At 36.0% G+C, this 17041-nt stretch overlaps 1 protein-coding gene across 8 annotated transcripts in view; it reads right to left on the reverse strand.

Annotated features, from left to right (window-relative positions):
* KIAA0586 (KIAA0586 ortholog) overlaps positions 1-17041 on the reverse strand; it is a 107219-nt gene that overhangs the window by 59231 nt on the left and 30947 nt on the right. For all 8 annotated transcript variants that reach the window (XM_034993281.1, XM_034993283.1, XM_034993280.1 and 5 more), the window contains 7 exons: positions 15874-16071; positions 13812-13999; positions 11758-11865; positions 10111-10191; positions 7844-8037; positions 5753-5871; positions 273-472 (listed from right to left, as the gene is read on the reverse strand). In XM_034993281.1, the coding sequence (XP_034849172.1) occupies positions 273-472; positions 5753-5871; positions 7844-8037; positions 10111-10191; positions 11758-11865; positions 13812-13999; positions 15874-16071 (1088 nt within the window). The remainder of the gene's footprint in view (positions 1-272; positions 473-5752; positions 5872-7843; positions 8038-10110; positions 10192-11757; positions 11866-13811; positions 14000-15873; positions 16072-17041) is intronic.

Genomic DNA, 17041 nt, shown 5'->3' on the forward strand with positions numbered 1-17041 from the left:
ATGTCAAAAAGTTATCAATTGGTAAATATTAGATAAAGGGTATACACACATTCATTGTATTATACTTTCAACTTTTCTATAGATTTAAAAGTTAAATGCTGGGGAAAATAATACTATAATATCATAGCAACAACAACAAAAAAATCAATCTCCACCACAAACTATGATCTTATTGTGATACCTAATTTAAAATTTGTCCATCTTACTGTTTTTTAATAAATGTATCAAAAATTCCCCAGGACTCCAAGTCATGAAAGGAGAGTCACTCCTACCGGCAAGTATGTGTTGCTTGCTGAAACATCCCCAGAAACACTTGTAGCAACAGGACCTTGCTTCTTTGCTTCTCTGTCACCCAGCATGACAGCAATGGTCTCAGCAAGAGCCTCATTCACAAAATGGCTAATCATGTCTGAATTCACAGGAACCCCAGCATCAACAAAAAGCTGGAGGGCACCATTGCTTGTTCCTTCCACTAAAAAAAAAAAAGAAAAAGAAATAAAAGAATTTCAGAATAAGTGTGCAAGAAACATGCCTGCAATCCAAATCTTAATTCTTAAAATTTTAGAGATGCAAACATATGTGTATGATAACTCACATAATGAGCACCCTCTTTAACAAACCAAAAAGGGGAGGAAAACACCCAGATGAAAACTTTACTTACATGGCCTCTTCCCTACCACTTCAGAATTTAATGATAAAAAGGACTTGTATCCACATCAAATGTTCTATTCTGAAAACAACCCACATTTTCAAGAACAGGGCAACAGGAAACCCTACGATAGATCTTGGTCAAAACACAAAGACACAGGGGTGCCTGGGTAGCTCAGTCGGTTGAGTGTCTACCTTCAGCTCAGGTCATGGTCCCAGGGTCCTGGGATCCAGGCCAGAGTTGGGCAACCTGCCCAGTGGGGAGCCTGCTTCTCCTCTGCCTCTGCCCCTGACTTGTGCTCTCTCTCTCACTCTCTCTCTCAAATAAATAAAAATCTTTTAAATAAATAAATAAATAACAAAACACAAAGACCCAATGACTGTGGGGGATTTTAGAGAAATAATAGCTGCTTCATAAATGAAGACAAACCTTCCTTCCTTCTAGTTGCAGATACATCAGTTATTAACACTACAGGCTAATCCTACTCAAACTTTTATAGTAGTTTACATGCTTGACATCAGAAGCTATATAGGTATATTAATAATTCAAATAGGTTATAATTTTTACTTGTGTGAATGTACATAAAATTGAGTAAAACTTCCTTAACAGACTTTACTAGACTTAACGTGGGCTGTATTTCTAAAGCTCTGTGTGGAAAACATGCAAACAATGATCAATACAATTTGATGCAGACATAACCTCTCTAAAGAGTATTCCTTAATTAGTACAACTAAGGCAGCAATATCCAGAATTCCATAAAAAGTGGTTACAGGTGTCTTGAGATCACTTGTTGAGGGATAAGTAATAGCAATTTACTCTGAAGTTACCATAGCAAACACTATCAAATGTCAAATTTGTATTTGACAGTATATGTAGATACGTCTCCTTTTCAGTTCTTATAATTTATTGTTTCGGCATGATCAGAAATTAGAACATTTCTATTATAAAGGCCAAAAAGCCCTACCCAGATATAGGCAAAAACAAAAGCAAACACACATGCTTTTAATAGAAGAGAATAGGATCTAAATGTCCAATTTGGAAATTTTAAGATTTTCATCCAGGAAAACATAAATTTCCTCATAACTTTGCTGATCATTTTTTCCCTTCCTTCCAAAAGTGCTGAAAGAAAACCTGGGGTGGTAGCAGTGGAGGAGGCATTCAAGTTATACTAAACAGGAAGAATTAACTAAATGCAACAATAAATTGTATGGAGTGAGGGTACAGGCTATGGCCGGGTGGAGACGAGGAAAAATAAAGAAAATAGAACAAACAATAACTCCAAAGCTTTGGCGATTGGGCACTTGGAAAATTCTGATATTAATGTAAACAGAAACAAAGAAAGGGCTGGTTGGGCTAGAAAAACTTTGGACATGTCAAGTTTGGGATGCCAGTGGAGCATCAAGTAGAATATTCATCAACAGACAGAACTGCAAGTTTGCAGCCTAGATGTGTGGTTTAGGGGTGAGCAACTGAACAGGAAAAAAAAATGATGATGAAATAAAGTCCTAAAGAAATCAAAAAGATAGCAGAAACAACAACAGAATGGATTCTAAGAAACCAAAATGAGTAGGACATTTTAAGAATTAGAGGTGGTTGGGACGCCTGGGTGGCTCAGTCATTAAGCGTCTGCCTTCGGCTCAGGTCATGATCCCAGGGTTCTGGGATTGAGCCCCACATTGGGCTCCCTGCTCCGCGGGAAGCCTGTTTCTCCCTCTCCCTCTGCCTCTGCTTGTGTTCCCTCTCTGGCTGTCTCTCTCTCTCTCTCTGTCAAATAAATAAATAAAATCTTAAAAAAAAAAAAAAAGAATTAGAGGTGGTCAACAGCACCCATGCTAGACCCATGAGGGAAGATAAGGATTTGGAAAAAAAGGTTATTCTTGACAACCAAATTCTGTGAGAGAGGAGTTTCATTAGGGAAAGGGCAGAAAGCTCCATAAGGACTAAAGAGAAAGTGGGCAATGAGAAAGTATAAGCCATAAATACAGACTCTGAAGTCTAGGATTTGGGCAGTTAAAAGATAGTCTATGGAGGAAGAAAAGTAGGTAATTCTGGACTGGAGAGAAAGCAAAACAATAGAGGTAATGATACATAGGAATGTTTTAAAAAGAAGAAAAAGGGACGCCTGGGTGGCTCAGTCAGTTAGGCGTCTGACTTTGGCTCAGGTCATGATCTCAGGGTCCTGGGATAGAACCCCTCATCAAGCCCTGCATCAGGCCCCTTGTCCGACTCTGCTCTCAGTGGGGAGTCTGCCTGTTCCTCTCCTTTTCCCTCTGCCCCTCCGCCTGGTCATGCTTAGGCACACACTCTCTCTCTCTAATATATAAATAAAATCTTTTTTTTTTTTTTAAAGATTTTATTTATTTATTTGAGACAGAGAGAATGAGAGAGAGCACATGAGAGGGGGGAGGGTCAGAGGGAGAAGCAGGCTCCCTGCTGAGCAGGGAGCCTCATGCGGGATTCGATCCAGGGACTCCAGGATCATGACCTGAGCCGAAGGCAGTCGCTCAACCAACTGAGCCACCCAGGCGCCCTATATAAATAAAATCTTAAAAAAAGAAAAAAAGAACAAATTTGGAGAACTTACACAATCCAATTTCAAGACTTATTTTTATTTATTTATTTTAAAGATTTTATTTATTTATTTGACAGAGAGAGACAGCGAAAGAGGGAACAAAAGCAGGGGGAGTGGGAGACGGAGAAGCAGGCTTCCTGCTGAGCAGGGAGCCCGATGCGATGCGGGGCTCCATCCCAGGACCCTGGGATCATGACCTGAGCTGAAGGCAGACGCTTAACGACTGAGCCACCCAGGTGCCCCAAGACTTATTTTTAAATTACAATAATGTGGTATTGACATAAAAACAGACTTACAGATCAAGGGACAGAAAAAAAGCCCAGAAACAGATTCATACATATTTAGCCAACTGATTTTCAACAACAGTGTCAAAACAATTCATTGGGAGAAAGGATAATCTTTTCAAGAAATAATGCTAGAACAACTGGATATCTATATATTAAAAAAAACTTCGTATATGGTGTAAAGTAGGGATCAAAGTTAACTCAACATGTACCATAGACCTAAATGCAGTCTGAAGCCATACATCATCTAGAAGAAAACATAGGAGAAAAGCTTAATGATTTTGAGAATCATAAATAATATGCCAAAAAACACAAACTATTAAAAGGAAAATTGATAAATTAAAATTCATGAAAATTAACCTTTTGGTTTTTTCTTTTTTTTTTTTTTAAAGATTTTATTTCTTTATTTATTTGAGAGAGAGCAAGAGTGAGAGAGCACAAGCAGGGGGAGCCGCAGAGAGAGCAGCAGAGGGAGAAGGAGAAGCAGACTTCCCACTGAGCAGGGAGTCTGACGCAGGGCTTGATCCCAGGACCCCGGGATCATAACCAGAGCCAAAGCAGAAACTTAACCGACTGAGCCACCCAGGTGCCCCAACCTTCTGGTTTTCAAAAGACAATGCTGAGAAAATAAAAAGGCAAGACACAAACTAGGAGAACCTATTTGCAAAATATATCCAATAAAGGACTTGTATCCAGAATAAATAAAGAACTTTTACAACTCAGTAATAGGAAGACACAAACCTCAATTTAAAAATGGGCAAAAGATTTAAATGGACATTTCACCAAAGTAAGTGTACAGGTGGCAAATAAGCACATGAAAAAAATATACATTAGTCATTAGGGAAATGCAAATAATGAGATATCTCTACTAGCTTACAGAATGTCTATAATTAAAAACACTGACAACACCAAGTGCTGGTGAGGATGTAGAGCAACTAGAGTTCTCATGCACTGCTGGCTGGGAATGCAAAATAGAACAGCCTCAAAATATTTAGCAGTTTCTTATAAAGTTAAACACCTATTTACCATATGACTAAGAGAACTTAAAAGATGTGTCTAAAAGATTTGCTTGGAAATATCCATATCATAGCTTTATTTACAATAGCCCCAAATGAAAAGACTACAAATTTCCATCAACTGGCAACTGTGTTCACAAATTATGATAGATCCATACAATGTAATATTACTACATGCATAAAACATGATTGTCAAAGCCATATGCTAAATAAAGGCAGACACAAAAGGCTACATATTATACAACTACATATATATAAAATTCTAGTAAAGGCAAAAATACAGTAATAGAAAGCAGATCAGTGGCTGTTAGTGCCCAGTAGGCACGGGACTACAAAGTGGCATGAACGAACTTGTTGGAACAATGGAATTGTTTTTCTCTATCATGATTGTGTGGCTAATACATAGTTGTGTTTATTTATCAAAACTCACCAAACTGTACACTTAGAATTGGTGAATATTATGGCAAGTAAAGTATACCTCAAAGAAGCTGATGGAAAAGGAGAAAGGAGAAGAGGGAAGAGGAGGAGGAGGAAAAGGAAGAAAGAAGGAAAGAAGACAGAAGAGGAACAGGAGGAAAGATGAAGAGAATGATTCAGGTTCCATAGAGAGGCTCAACTGTCCATTCAGTGAATACCTAAAGTCTCATTAGGTGGCAAAGGCTAGGCACCAAAGGAGAAACATCTGTAATCCCGAGTAATTTATAGTCTAGTGAAACAGATACATAAACCAATCGTAATCCAATCTGATAGTTCCCATACCAAATATATATACAAAGTGCTATGGGAAGTAATAGAGAGATTTGGGGTGGGAGGGATGGAAGGATAGAATAATCTGAATGCTGCAGTATGAAATACGGAGGTGAGAGAAAACTTACCTCCACCATAGAGAAAACAGGGAAATGATATTGGAATTAAGAGCCTATCTTCTAAACTTACTTCTAAAATACATAAATCCACGACTTGAAGGTTTTACCTTTTTTTTTTTAAAGATTTATTTATTTATTAGAGAGAGAAAGAACCCATGTGTGCAGGGAGGGGCAGAGGGAAAGAGAGGATCTCAAACAGACTCCCCACTGAGTGAAAAGCCCAACGTGGGGCTCTATCCACAACTCATGAGATCATGACCTGAGCCACAATCAAGAGTCAGATGCTCAACCAATTAAGCCACCCAGGTGTCCCAAGGTTTTATCTTTCAATACCAAAAAAAAGTAAAAGATTCCATTTCACTTACCGATGTCAGAAGTCAATGGTTCACTTGTCTCACTGACTGAAGCGCTGACATTAGGTATGGCCTGTTGTTGGATGGGAAAGAGCCCAGAGATAATTCTTGACATTATTTCTTGTTCTACCCTGGGGAATAAAAGTTGAGGATTCCTAAATTTGACTGAATGTATAAAGTGTTAGAAATAACACCCTTAAAAATAAACTTTACCCACTATTGAATCTCAGATCTGTACCTCTGAAACAAATAATGCAATATATGTTAAGAAAAAAAAAAAAAAAAAGAAGAAGAAGAAGAAGGTAACGGGAGGGGAAGAATGAAGTGGGGGAAATTGGAGGGGTAGACGAACCATGAGAGATAATGGACTCTGAAAAACAAACTGAGGGTTCTAGAGGGGAGGGGGGTAGGAGGATGGGTTAGCCTGGTGATGGGTATTGAGGAGGGCACATTCTGCATGGAGCACTGGGTGTTATGCACAAACAATGAATCATGGAACACTTCATCTAAAACTAATGATGTAATGTATGGGGATTAACATAAGAATAAAAAAAAATAATAAAAAAAAATAAACTTTACCCATGGACACAAACATTTACATGTGAAAATAGTAATTCTGAAAGTTGAATATGGAAAGAAAAAATAAGTATCTCCCAGTGAAATAAACCACATGAAACAGAATCTCCATGTGGGAGACAGATTTAAAGTTCACTTAATAAACTTGCAGATTAGTCTAATGAAAAGTTTAACAGACCTCTTAAATTCATAATAAGGCTTAGGTCAAGGATTATCTGATATATCATGGACCGAAAAGGTTGGTTCCCTACTCTGAAAACACCTATACAATATAGCACACAAGATCAGAGTCAGAAAAGAAGTCCAGCTGCCCTCTCTTCAAAGAAACAAATATATAGACTGCAATACCGGTAGGTTTCCTCTTAAAAAGGTAAGACAATTGATTTCCGAGGTCATTTTTCGGAAATGAAAGAGGAAGGAGAGGAAGAAGGAAAAGGGGAACACAATAGGAGACCACTTCTGTACATTTCTTTAGAGCACCTAAGAGGCTGATGAAAAATTATTATTATACATGTAATAGATATTCATTGTAGAGAAATTAGAAAATATATAAGTTAAAAAAATAGATGAGGCTCACACATAATCCCAGACTCGTGGATAAACACAGCTAACAATTTGGTATATGTTTTTCAAATTTTTCCCTATGCACATTTATTTTTGTTTTGTTGTTGTTGTTGTTGTGTTTGTTTTGTTTTGTTGGGTTTTTTTTTGAGAGAGAGAGAGTGCACATGCAAGTGGGGGTGGGGGGCGGGAAGGAGCAGAGGGAGATGGGGAGAGAGAATCTTAAGCAGACTTCACGCCCAGCACAGAGCCCAATGTGGGGCTCAATCTCACGACCCTGAGATCATGACCTGAGCCGAAATCCAGAGTCGGACGCTTAACCAACTGAGCCACCCAGGCGCCCCTGGCACATTTATTTTTGAGTAAGGTCTTGTAATTAATAATATCTTTCAACAGCATTAAATACTCTTTATTAATATCGTTCAACATCATTTAATATTCTTCTAAGTTTAATCTTGATAACTATTACTATTCAGTTTAGTTTATTCCATAACTTCCTTAAAGTTTCTCACAGGTAAAAACAGGGATAAAAACAGAGTTCATAAGTTTATAGAAGTAACAAGCAGAACAATGCCTTGTTTATGGTAAGCACTATATGTACTAAGTAGTCTGTGGCTGAGTAGCAGAACCATAATTATTTCCTTAGGAATTTCTGGATGTGAATCACTGGACTAAAGAATATGTACATTAAAAAAAAAAGAATATGTACATTTTTAAGGCTTTTGTTACTTAACAACAGCCTCTTTTGCCATAAAAGACAGCCTAAATACAAATATTCAAGAAAAGAAACAATACCTTCAACAACTAGTTAAACCTCACATCATATCAAATAGTTCCCAGTGACTGTAGCAAAGGACAAGTTTAATAAACAAAAGGAGACAAGGAAGATTTTCAATTAAAACTTAAATCTTTCTATTTAAATCTGCTACTACGATTCTGTTCACACCAACACCACTGTAAACTCACCACTGAATTAAGCTATTTTCCAATGTTTCTTTTCTCTGAATTACTTTATCTAGAACATCAGTAGTGGGCTGAAAAGTAGAAGCAACTGGCGGGAATGGAGGACCATTATATTTTGTAGAAACAACTTTAACACTTCTGTTAAACTCCAGAACTGGTTCAGAGTATTCTGGAATTTCATCACGTTTTTCCTCTTCCTGGTAACAATAAAAACAAAACTATTATATTCATGTATCTGTTTAACATTTACTGAGTGACCAGTGTAGGCAGGGAACTTAGGTCGGTAAATTAACCAACGCTTCTACATTAATCGATAGCATTTCTTATTAGGTGGCATCATGTTATTTATAATACACACATTTGTCATACAAATTGCCTTGAAAAAACCTGAATTATACAATTATTCTGTCTTTTTAAAATCCAGTGTTCATTTAAAGCAGTCATAAAACAAACTAGATAACTTGGTTTTTCCTGCATAAAAATTAACATTTCCCTCTAGAAATTTATTATCTTAATTTATTATCATCATAAAACTGATGCTTCCAAATATCACTGCTTCCTCTTTCTGAACCTATAATTTACATTTACATATGCAGTTAGGTTATCCTATACATAGTTTGCACCATCATATCATGATCAAAGGAGTAACTTCTGAAATTTTTTTAACTTTTCATTATGAAAATATCACACATGTTTAAAAGTAAACAAAATAGCCCTCATATACTATATTGGTTACATATAAATTATGCATATCCCATCTACCTGTTCCCCACCTTTAACAATTACCAACCCATGGCTAACTTGTGTCATCTATAATCCCCCCATCCACTTTACCCTTCACATATAATTTTGAAACAAATCACAGATATCATTTTACCTGTAAATGATTTAACATGTATCTCAAAAAAATTGGAGTCTTTAAAAATTATAACTCGATTAATATCCTCCCATCAAAAAATGAACTCCACAACTAATAAGTGGCAGAGCCAGGGTCGGAACACTTGGCTTTGGCTTCAAATCATTTGCTATTTCTAGAACTATTTCTTTCACTTGTACATTGAAAAAAAAATCAGCTGTCAAATGTCTTTGCTAGACATTAGAAATATAAAGGTAAGTAAGATTCTTGCCTTTGAAACATTCATGTGGAATTCACATGAGAAGACAAACCAGTGAACAAAAACCTTTAATATACTGCATATCTCCTAATATTCTAAAATAGGGTTTGATTTTATGATGAACAAAACTGGTCTTAGTTCTGAAAAAATATGAACAAATGTCTTGAAATGGTACTGACATTTTATTATTCAAGTAGTTTCTGTGTTCTATGATCTTTTCTCCCATCCTTTATATTTTATTTCCTCTTATTTTCCCCCTTCTTTTTTTTTTTTTTAAAGATTTTATTTATTTATTTGAGAGAGAGAGAATGAGTGACAGAGAGCACGAGAGGGAAGAGGGCAGAGGGAGAAGCAGACCCCCTGCTGAGCAGGGAGCCCGATGGGGGACTCGATCCCAGGACTCCAGGATCATGACCTGAGCCGAAGGCAGTCGCTTAACCAACTGAGCCACCCAGGCGCCCTTCCCCCTTCTTCTATTTTACCATTTCTATGATTTTTATAGCTCTGCCTGCTATATGGGCTCTTCTCTTGGATTTTAGACCCCTCACGACTTTTTCCCTCAATATGAGCTAACTGGTGATCTTGCCAATAATCCAGAAATCAGACAGACCAATGTAACAGAATAAAGAAAGAATAGATTGGAGGGAGGGAAGCCAAAGGAAATGGAAAGAAGGAAGAAAACAGGAAGCAGGAAAGATGAGATGTAGATGGGAACCGTCTGATAATCATTAAGTTTCACTGAGGCAGCTAGAGGATATAGATGAAGAGAACACTGTACTATAGAATACTAACTTTATAATTTTAAAATAAAAATGTATTAGCTCAAAAGTGAAGGGAAGTTTCTCAAAGCACTGTAACATAATATTGATGGTCAAAACATACTCAACTATCAGGAACAAGGCAAGGATGTTTCCTCCTGTCATTCCTTTTCAACACTGTACTAAAAGTCCTTGCTAATGCAAGCAGACAATAAAAGGAAATAAAAGGTGTTGGGAAGAAAGAAATAAAATTGTTCTTGTTTGCAGAGGACCTGATTGTCTATATAGAAAATCTGAAGAATTGACAAAAAAAAAAACCCTCCTGGAAATAATATTGATTATAACAAGTTCGCCAACAATATAAAATAAATTTCTCACGGTTTCTAAGCTTTGTTACCTGTATGATATCGATTACTTCATCAAAGCTCGTTCCCGGAAACTCCACCTCTTCTTCATCTACTTTCATAAGTTCTGGGGTCTAAGAAAGCATTTTCAAAAAGATTTTGTTATACTTAATATCTTTTTAATTTATATATAATTTATCATATTTCCACCCATAACATAAGCTTGTAATTACATGGCCCTATTTTTTTTAATAATCCTGTTTAGAATTGATTTCATTAAATAAATGAAATCCAAGATAGTACCCAAGCCATCAGGTTTCATTTCAATAGTTATCAAAAATTAAATATAAGTTTTTGTCAATGACTCCATCAACAATGCAACTTAAGTCAATTGATCAGGTTGATAGGATTATGATTTCTCTCGTATAGTTAAAACAGTGTTTATATGTTAAATATGTAAGTATACTTATATACAAACTCACAAAAAGACAGATACAGAATCAAATAAATTAGAAAGTTATTATACTAATTTAGCCTCTAGACCTCACTTGAGTCCCCAAAATCACATTAGCCCCTTCCTGAGAGAATGATAAATAGTTCAAAAAATTATTTGTAACCATATGTTTTTTTTAAAAGATTTTATTTATTTATTTGACAGAAAGAGACATAGCGAGAGAGGAAACACAAGCAGGGGGAGTGGGAGAGGCAGAAGCAGGCTTCCTATTGAGCAGGGAGCCTGATGCAGGGCTCGATCCTAGGACCCTGGGATAATGACCTGAGCCAAAGGCAGACGCTTAATGACTGAGCCACCCAGGCGCCCCTGTAGCCATATGTTTTAATAAACTTCTGATGAAAAAAATTTACTGATGAGAAAATTAAATTAGGCACAATTGCCATTTAGGTCAGTTCTATTTTATTTTATTTTTTTAAAGATTTTATTTATTTGAGAGAGAGCAGACGTGCAAGCAGGGGGAGGGGCAGAGAGAGAGAGGGAGAAGCAGACTCCCCGCTGAGCAGGGAGCCCAATGCGGGGCTTGATCCCAGGACCTGGAGATCATGACCTGAGCCGAAGGCAGACACTTAACCGACTGAGTCATCCAGGTGCCCCTATTTTACTATTTCTGATCATGAAAAATTGTTGGTGTTTTCCCTCTCCTTAAAACTGTATCCTTGAGGACCACATTTTCTTACAACAGATGAAAGCTGGGGAAAGTTATAGTGTTATTTCAGTACAGTGTTATTTCAGTGTGTTGTAAAGTTAGAGCTTCATTATTCAATAGCAAATAAATACTAGGGAGAAATGCCTATTTTTGCATCATATCAATACTATATTGACAAAGTAACATCCCAAAACATGAACTCCAAACATCACTATGAAATTCATAGTGATTCAATGTGATTCCTGTTTAAATCCAGTTTCTTCTCCAAAGAGATAGAAATTCTCTCTTCACATATGAGACAACTTAAATTACCAAAAAGCTACACTGAGAATTATCACTTTCACAATGTTTATAAATGTAAGGATCTTAAACAAACTTTCTTTTTCAAGTTCATCAGCGATACTAGATTCATTCTGAATCTTTTCCTCAAAACCTAAATTATTATAATAGATTATATAATGGAAGACTTCGCCTGGAATAATATTAGTTAAACTCCGTTGTCAGACATTACTCAAAACTATCTGATAAATTTCTGAATACCTGTGTCAAGGTTTTCAGAGGAGGACATGCTTCTTTGGGACTAGGCACAGATAGATCGACATCAGCACTACCATTCGAAATGCTATCAATATCCACATTGGGTAATACCTAAAACAAAACACAACATCCAGCTTTCTGTTCATCATTTTGACTGAAATATTTGTCAGTCTATACATCAATAACATATATTTAACTTTTTATTGAGAAGTCAAGGGATAACAATTTTTTAAGTTATGAAAGCATATTTTACAAAATTTAAAAAATAAAGGGGAACACATAAAATCCTACTATCTTAAGATAACTTTATTTTCAATCCTCCCTTTCCTTTTTACTATTTATTTCTGATTTCTCATTTTAACTAGGTTACAAGCACCTTTCATGTTCCCACAGAAACTTAATAATTATATTTTAAATAACTATAATATTTCAACAATACATATGCCATAATTATTTAACCATTTTCCTGTTGGCAAACAATTATGATATTCCTAATATTTCCACTATTATACCTATCACCACAAAAAACTTCTTCATATATATAGGGTTTTCTCCTCCCTAAACTTTGAATTATTTATCATGCTAGATAACCAGATACTAGATTAACTTCCTGAATCACAGAGCATGAATATTTAAAATTCTTGATAATTAATGCCAAAATGTAGTCCAAATGAGTTCTATTTATGTCATCAAAAACATAATTGTCTCAGCAATAAGTTTTTAAATGGAGGCATATTATTGTTATTTTAATTTGGATTATCTTAGTAACTAGAAAGATTTAAATTATTCATTTTCTTGCTCATAAACTGTATTTCCTCTTCTGTAGGGTCCTACTCAGGTTCTTTGAATATTCCTGGATTTGCATCTGCTTTCTTATTAATTTATGGAAGTTTTCAGATTTAAAAATTAACCTTCTAGCATCTTCCTTTCATATGTTCTAATTGTATGTTTTCCTTTTTATATAGGAATTTTTTATATTACTTTCAGTTTTAGATTTTACAGATTCAAATCTATTCTTTTATTATATGTAGGTTTTCTTCTCTCATATCCAGACTTAGCTTCAGCTTTGATAAAGATTCCATGCAATTATCTTCTAATTCTGCTGTTTTTACATTTTACAGTTATACTTTTGCCTGTTGCCTATTTAGAACTCATGTGCCATACAGTGGGAGGTTAGAGTCTAAAACTGATCTATTCTCCACATTATTAACCAATTACAACATATTATTTCACTGACAAGACTCCTATTTACTACTAATACATGAAGTAACTACCACATACTACATTCTTTTTTTTTTTTTTTTAAGAGAGAGCAAGAGAGTGCTGAGAGAGAGTACTCGAGTCGGTGGGGTGGGGGGGGCCAGAGGGAGAGAGAGAATCTTAAGCAGACTCCACGCACATCTCGAAGCCCAATGTGGGGCTCAGTCTCACAACGCTGAGATCATGACATGAGCCGAAATCAAGAGTTGGATGCTTAACCAATCGAGCCACCCAGGTGTCTCATATTACATTTTTTTTTTTAAATAACCAAGGCTATTTCTGAAATACTTCATTGTACAGGTCCAATACTAAAAACCCTTTGTTCTTTCAAACATCAAAATGATCCTTAAGTTAAAGAAAAAAAACAAAAAATTAAACACATGTTTTGTGTGGGTGGGGGAGATTAAATTACAATTTGACTTAAATTATATATTAACTTAGGAAGAATTGACAATTTGAATATTTAATCTTCACATATAAGTTCTCTTTCCATTCATTCAAATCTTATATATATTTAAAGTCACACTCATTCTTTCAAAATTAATTATAATAAACTGTTCAATTGTTCCCTTTGGAATATCATCATGTCACCTGGATATGAGCCACTGGCTTAGAAAAAGTAGCTTAAATCATACAGAACAAGGATAGAGACATCACGTTAATATCACAGTTTTAAAGAACAAAAGACCCATGATGAAAGCAAAGTTTTTATGAAGCAATGCAATAAATTTTAAGTGCTAAAGTTTAACCAAAGATTTTTTTTCCTTAAAATTTTCTACTCATGCACCTTGACATACCTGTACAGTAAGCTGAGGAGGATCCTTTTTTTCCGACTTCATTTCTATAATTGCGATGTTAGGTTTCTTTATTCCAATTTCCGTTTTTCGAGATGATGGAGGAATAGAAGTAGTCACTGTTACAGGGTGTGGCTTGTTTACAATTACTGAAGGGGGTGGCATGGAATCACTATTACTTTGGGTTTGTCCTAAAAAGTTTGGGGAAGAGATGAGTCAACTATTTCAGAAATAAAGGGAAAAATCAAATACACAACCCAGATCTTTATGGCTGAATTCTCTCTCACCTGAAAAGGAAGTGCCATCTGCAATCACCTTTCCTTCTATTATCACCGCTGTCAACATACTCACCACATCATCCTTTCAGAAGCAATTCACACTTATCAGGCACTCTCGTGTGCCAGACACTTCACATACACTATCTAATTTAACCCTCAAAATAAGCCTATAAGGTATTAATGTTATCCACATTTCACGTTTAGAAACAACGTGATTTGCCAAAGGTCATAACAGTAAGTGGCAAAGCCAAGATTAAAGTGTAGTGTGTTATACTGTGTTATTTTTATTCTCAAATCTTTATAGAGCAACAATGGACAGAAATAAAACCAACAACAAAACACTAGTGTCTGGCTACCACTAAATAGCATGTACTCCCACTATTTGGTAATTATCATAGCTATCAGAAACTTAGCTTTCACTTCACAAGTTCCATTTCCTATATTTCAAAATAAAGAGGGACAGAACAGTGTACTCATTAAAAGCGTAGACTCTAAAGCCAGACTGACTGGGTTTGAATCCCAGCTCCACTTGAGTTATGTGGCCTTTGACAAGTTACTACACTCCTCTGTGCCTTGGTTTCTTCATCTATAAAACTGGTTCATTACCATGTGTTTTACAGGGTAGATTAAATAAATTCATATATGTAAAGTGCTTAAATCTGTATCTGGCACATAGCAGGGACTTCGTAAGTATTAGCTACTACACTAACAGGAGGCATGTTTGAACAGACACAGCTACCAAGTTGACATGCCATTAACCCATAATATCAAAAATGAAAAATTATCTCTTCTGTTGGAAAATATTCATATTTAAATAATTCATCAAATTTAAGAAAGAATAGCGAAGACACTAACAGAAAAATAATAGCTAACTAGATTTGAAGAGCTAGTGTAGAAGCAAAAACGATTTGTTAAATTTTTACGAGTCTGAGAGACCTCAAATAAGTAAATAACCAACTACTGTTTTAGAATACACAACCACACAATTTTTTTTTTTTAAAGATTTTATTTATTTGTTTGAGAGAGAGAGACACAGCGAGAGAGGGAACACAAGCAGGGGGAGTGGGAGAGGGAGAAGCAGGCCCCCCGCGGAGCAGGGAGCCCGACGTGGGACTCGATCCCAGGACTCTGGGATCATGACCTGAGCTGAAGGCAGACGCTTAACGACTGAGCCACCCAGGCGCCCCACAACCACACAATTTTTACTTACCACGTCAAAAGTACATAAAATTACTTCAAAGTACTTTGCCGGGACACCTGGGTGGCTCAGATGGTTAAGCATCTGCCTTCGGCTCAGGTCATGATCCCAGGGTCCTGGGATCGAGCCCCACATCGGGCTCTGTGCTCAGCGGAGAGCCTGCTTCTCCCTCTCCCTCTGCCTGCCTGTCTGCCTTATTGTGATCTCTCTCTCTCTGTCAAATAAATAAATAAAAATCTTAAAAAAAAAAAAAAGTACTTTGCCTAAGACATGACGTTAAACCACTCAAGTTTTTTTAATTCTTTAATTATTATGAAATCTATAACATATCTAAACTTTTTTTTTTACTTTGTTTCATCTACAGCAATGTATTATAAAATGCCAAAGGAATGTTTCCTGTGACTGAAACTATAGTGGGAAGCTATTATTTCAGAGACAGCGATTACACGGAGGAAGACACATTCAGAGGCCCTACCCACAGATATAACACAGAGAGGAAAACATAGGAGACTATTACGTCCTTTATCAGCAGTTCAGCCACTGCTGATAAGAATTTAAAATTCACGCTGTGTATTTTGTTGGGACTTACCTAAAAGAATGGCCATAGGAATTAGATGACCTTCCAGTGTACCTGAAACAGTAGGCATTTCTCTGCTTGGGCTGAACAAGTACTGCTGATCACCAGAAGGAAGCACAGCAGTCACGGGATGTTGTGGTTTGGAATCCATTTTCACAGGTTTTGTTGCATACAAGTCAGTTTGTGTTCTTATTGACTTAACTTTAGTGCCTGTAATAATTATCAGTGGCAGAGATTTTAAAATAGTTTGAACACCTATCCAGCTAGAAATACAGGAACTCTTCCTCACAGAAAGATCTCATTCTATAAGGTTAAAAGGCCCCAAAATAGAAGTAACCCATAAACCATGGGTTGGCAAAAACTTTCTCTTAAAAGGTCAGATAGTAAACATATTAGTTTCATGGGCCATGTGGTCTCAGCTACAACATCTCAATTCCACCACTAAAACATGAAAGCGGTCATGCTACAGTCACAAATGAATGAGTGCAGCTAGGTTCCAATATTACTTATAAGAACAGGCAGCTGACTTGTAGGCCATGGTTTCTGAGACCCTGAATAGGTGTAACAACTTGCACAACTACTATGACAAGACAGATTCAATGATTTAATGATTAGGGAAAAAATATTGAATAAAAGATTCAGAAGAATATTCAGACTGTACTATTTATTTAACTCATTACATTTTTTCCCTATGGGTACAAAAAAGTTAATGATCATATTTGGAATTGGGTTTTTTTTTCATTCTCTCATTACACCTTTACTCATGACATAATTCTGAATAACCAGCCTTTATCCTTTGAAATTATGTACACATAGTCAAATTCTATACCTATTAAAACCTTACAGGAGTTAATATCATTATATTTTTTCTATTCCTATGAATTAAATCCATATAGACATTAAATCCTGAATTCTTTTTTTTAAGTTTATTTTTTTTAGTAATCTCTACACTTAATGTGGGGCTCAAACTCACGACCCTGAGATCAAGAGTCACATGCTCTTCCAACTGAGCCAGGCAGGTACCCCTGAATCCTGAATTCTTAAAAACTTAGAAATTTGTCTGATTTCTATGGAACCTGAGGAAAGTGAAGAAAAGTAAAAGCATAAAGGAAAAGAAACTATTTTCTAAATAAATTCCTGACATTACTACATTTTTACTTTTAATATGGGAGTAATTTTA

The sequence above is a fragment of the Mirounga leonina genome, unplaced genomic scaffold (assembly GCF_011800145.1).
Source record: "Mirounga leonina isolate KUSES-001 unplaced genomic scaffold, KU_Mleo_1.0 Mir_82, whole genome shotgun sequence".
NCBI lineage: Eukaryota > Metazoa > Chordata > Mammalia > Carnivora > Phocidae > Mirounga > Mirounga leonina.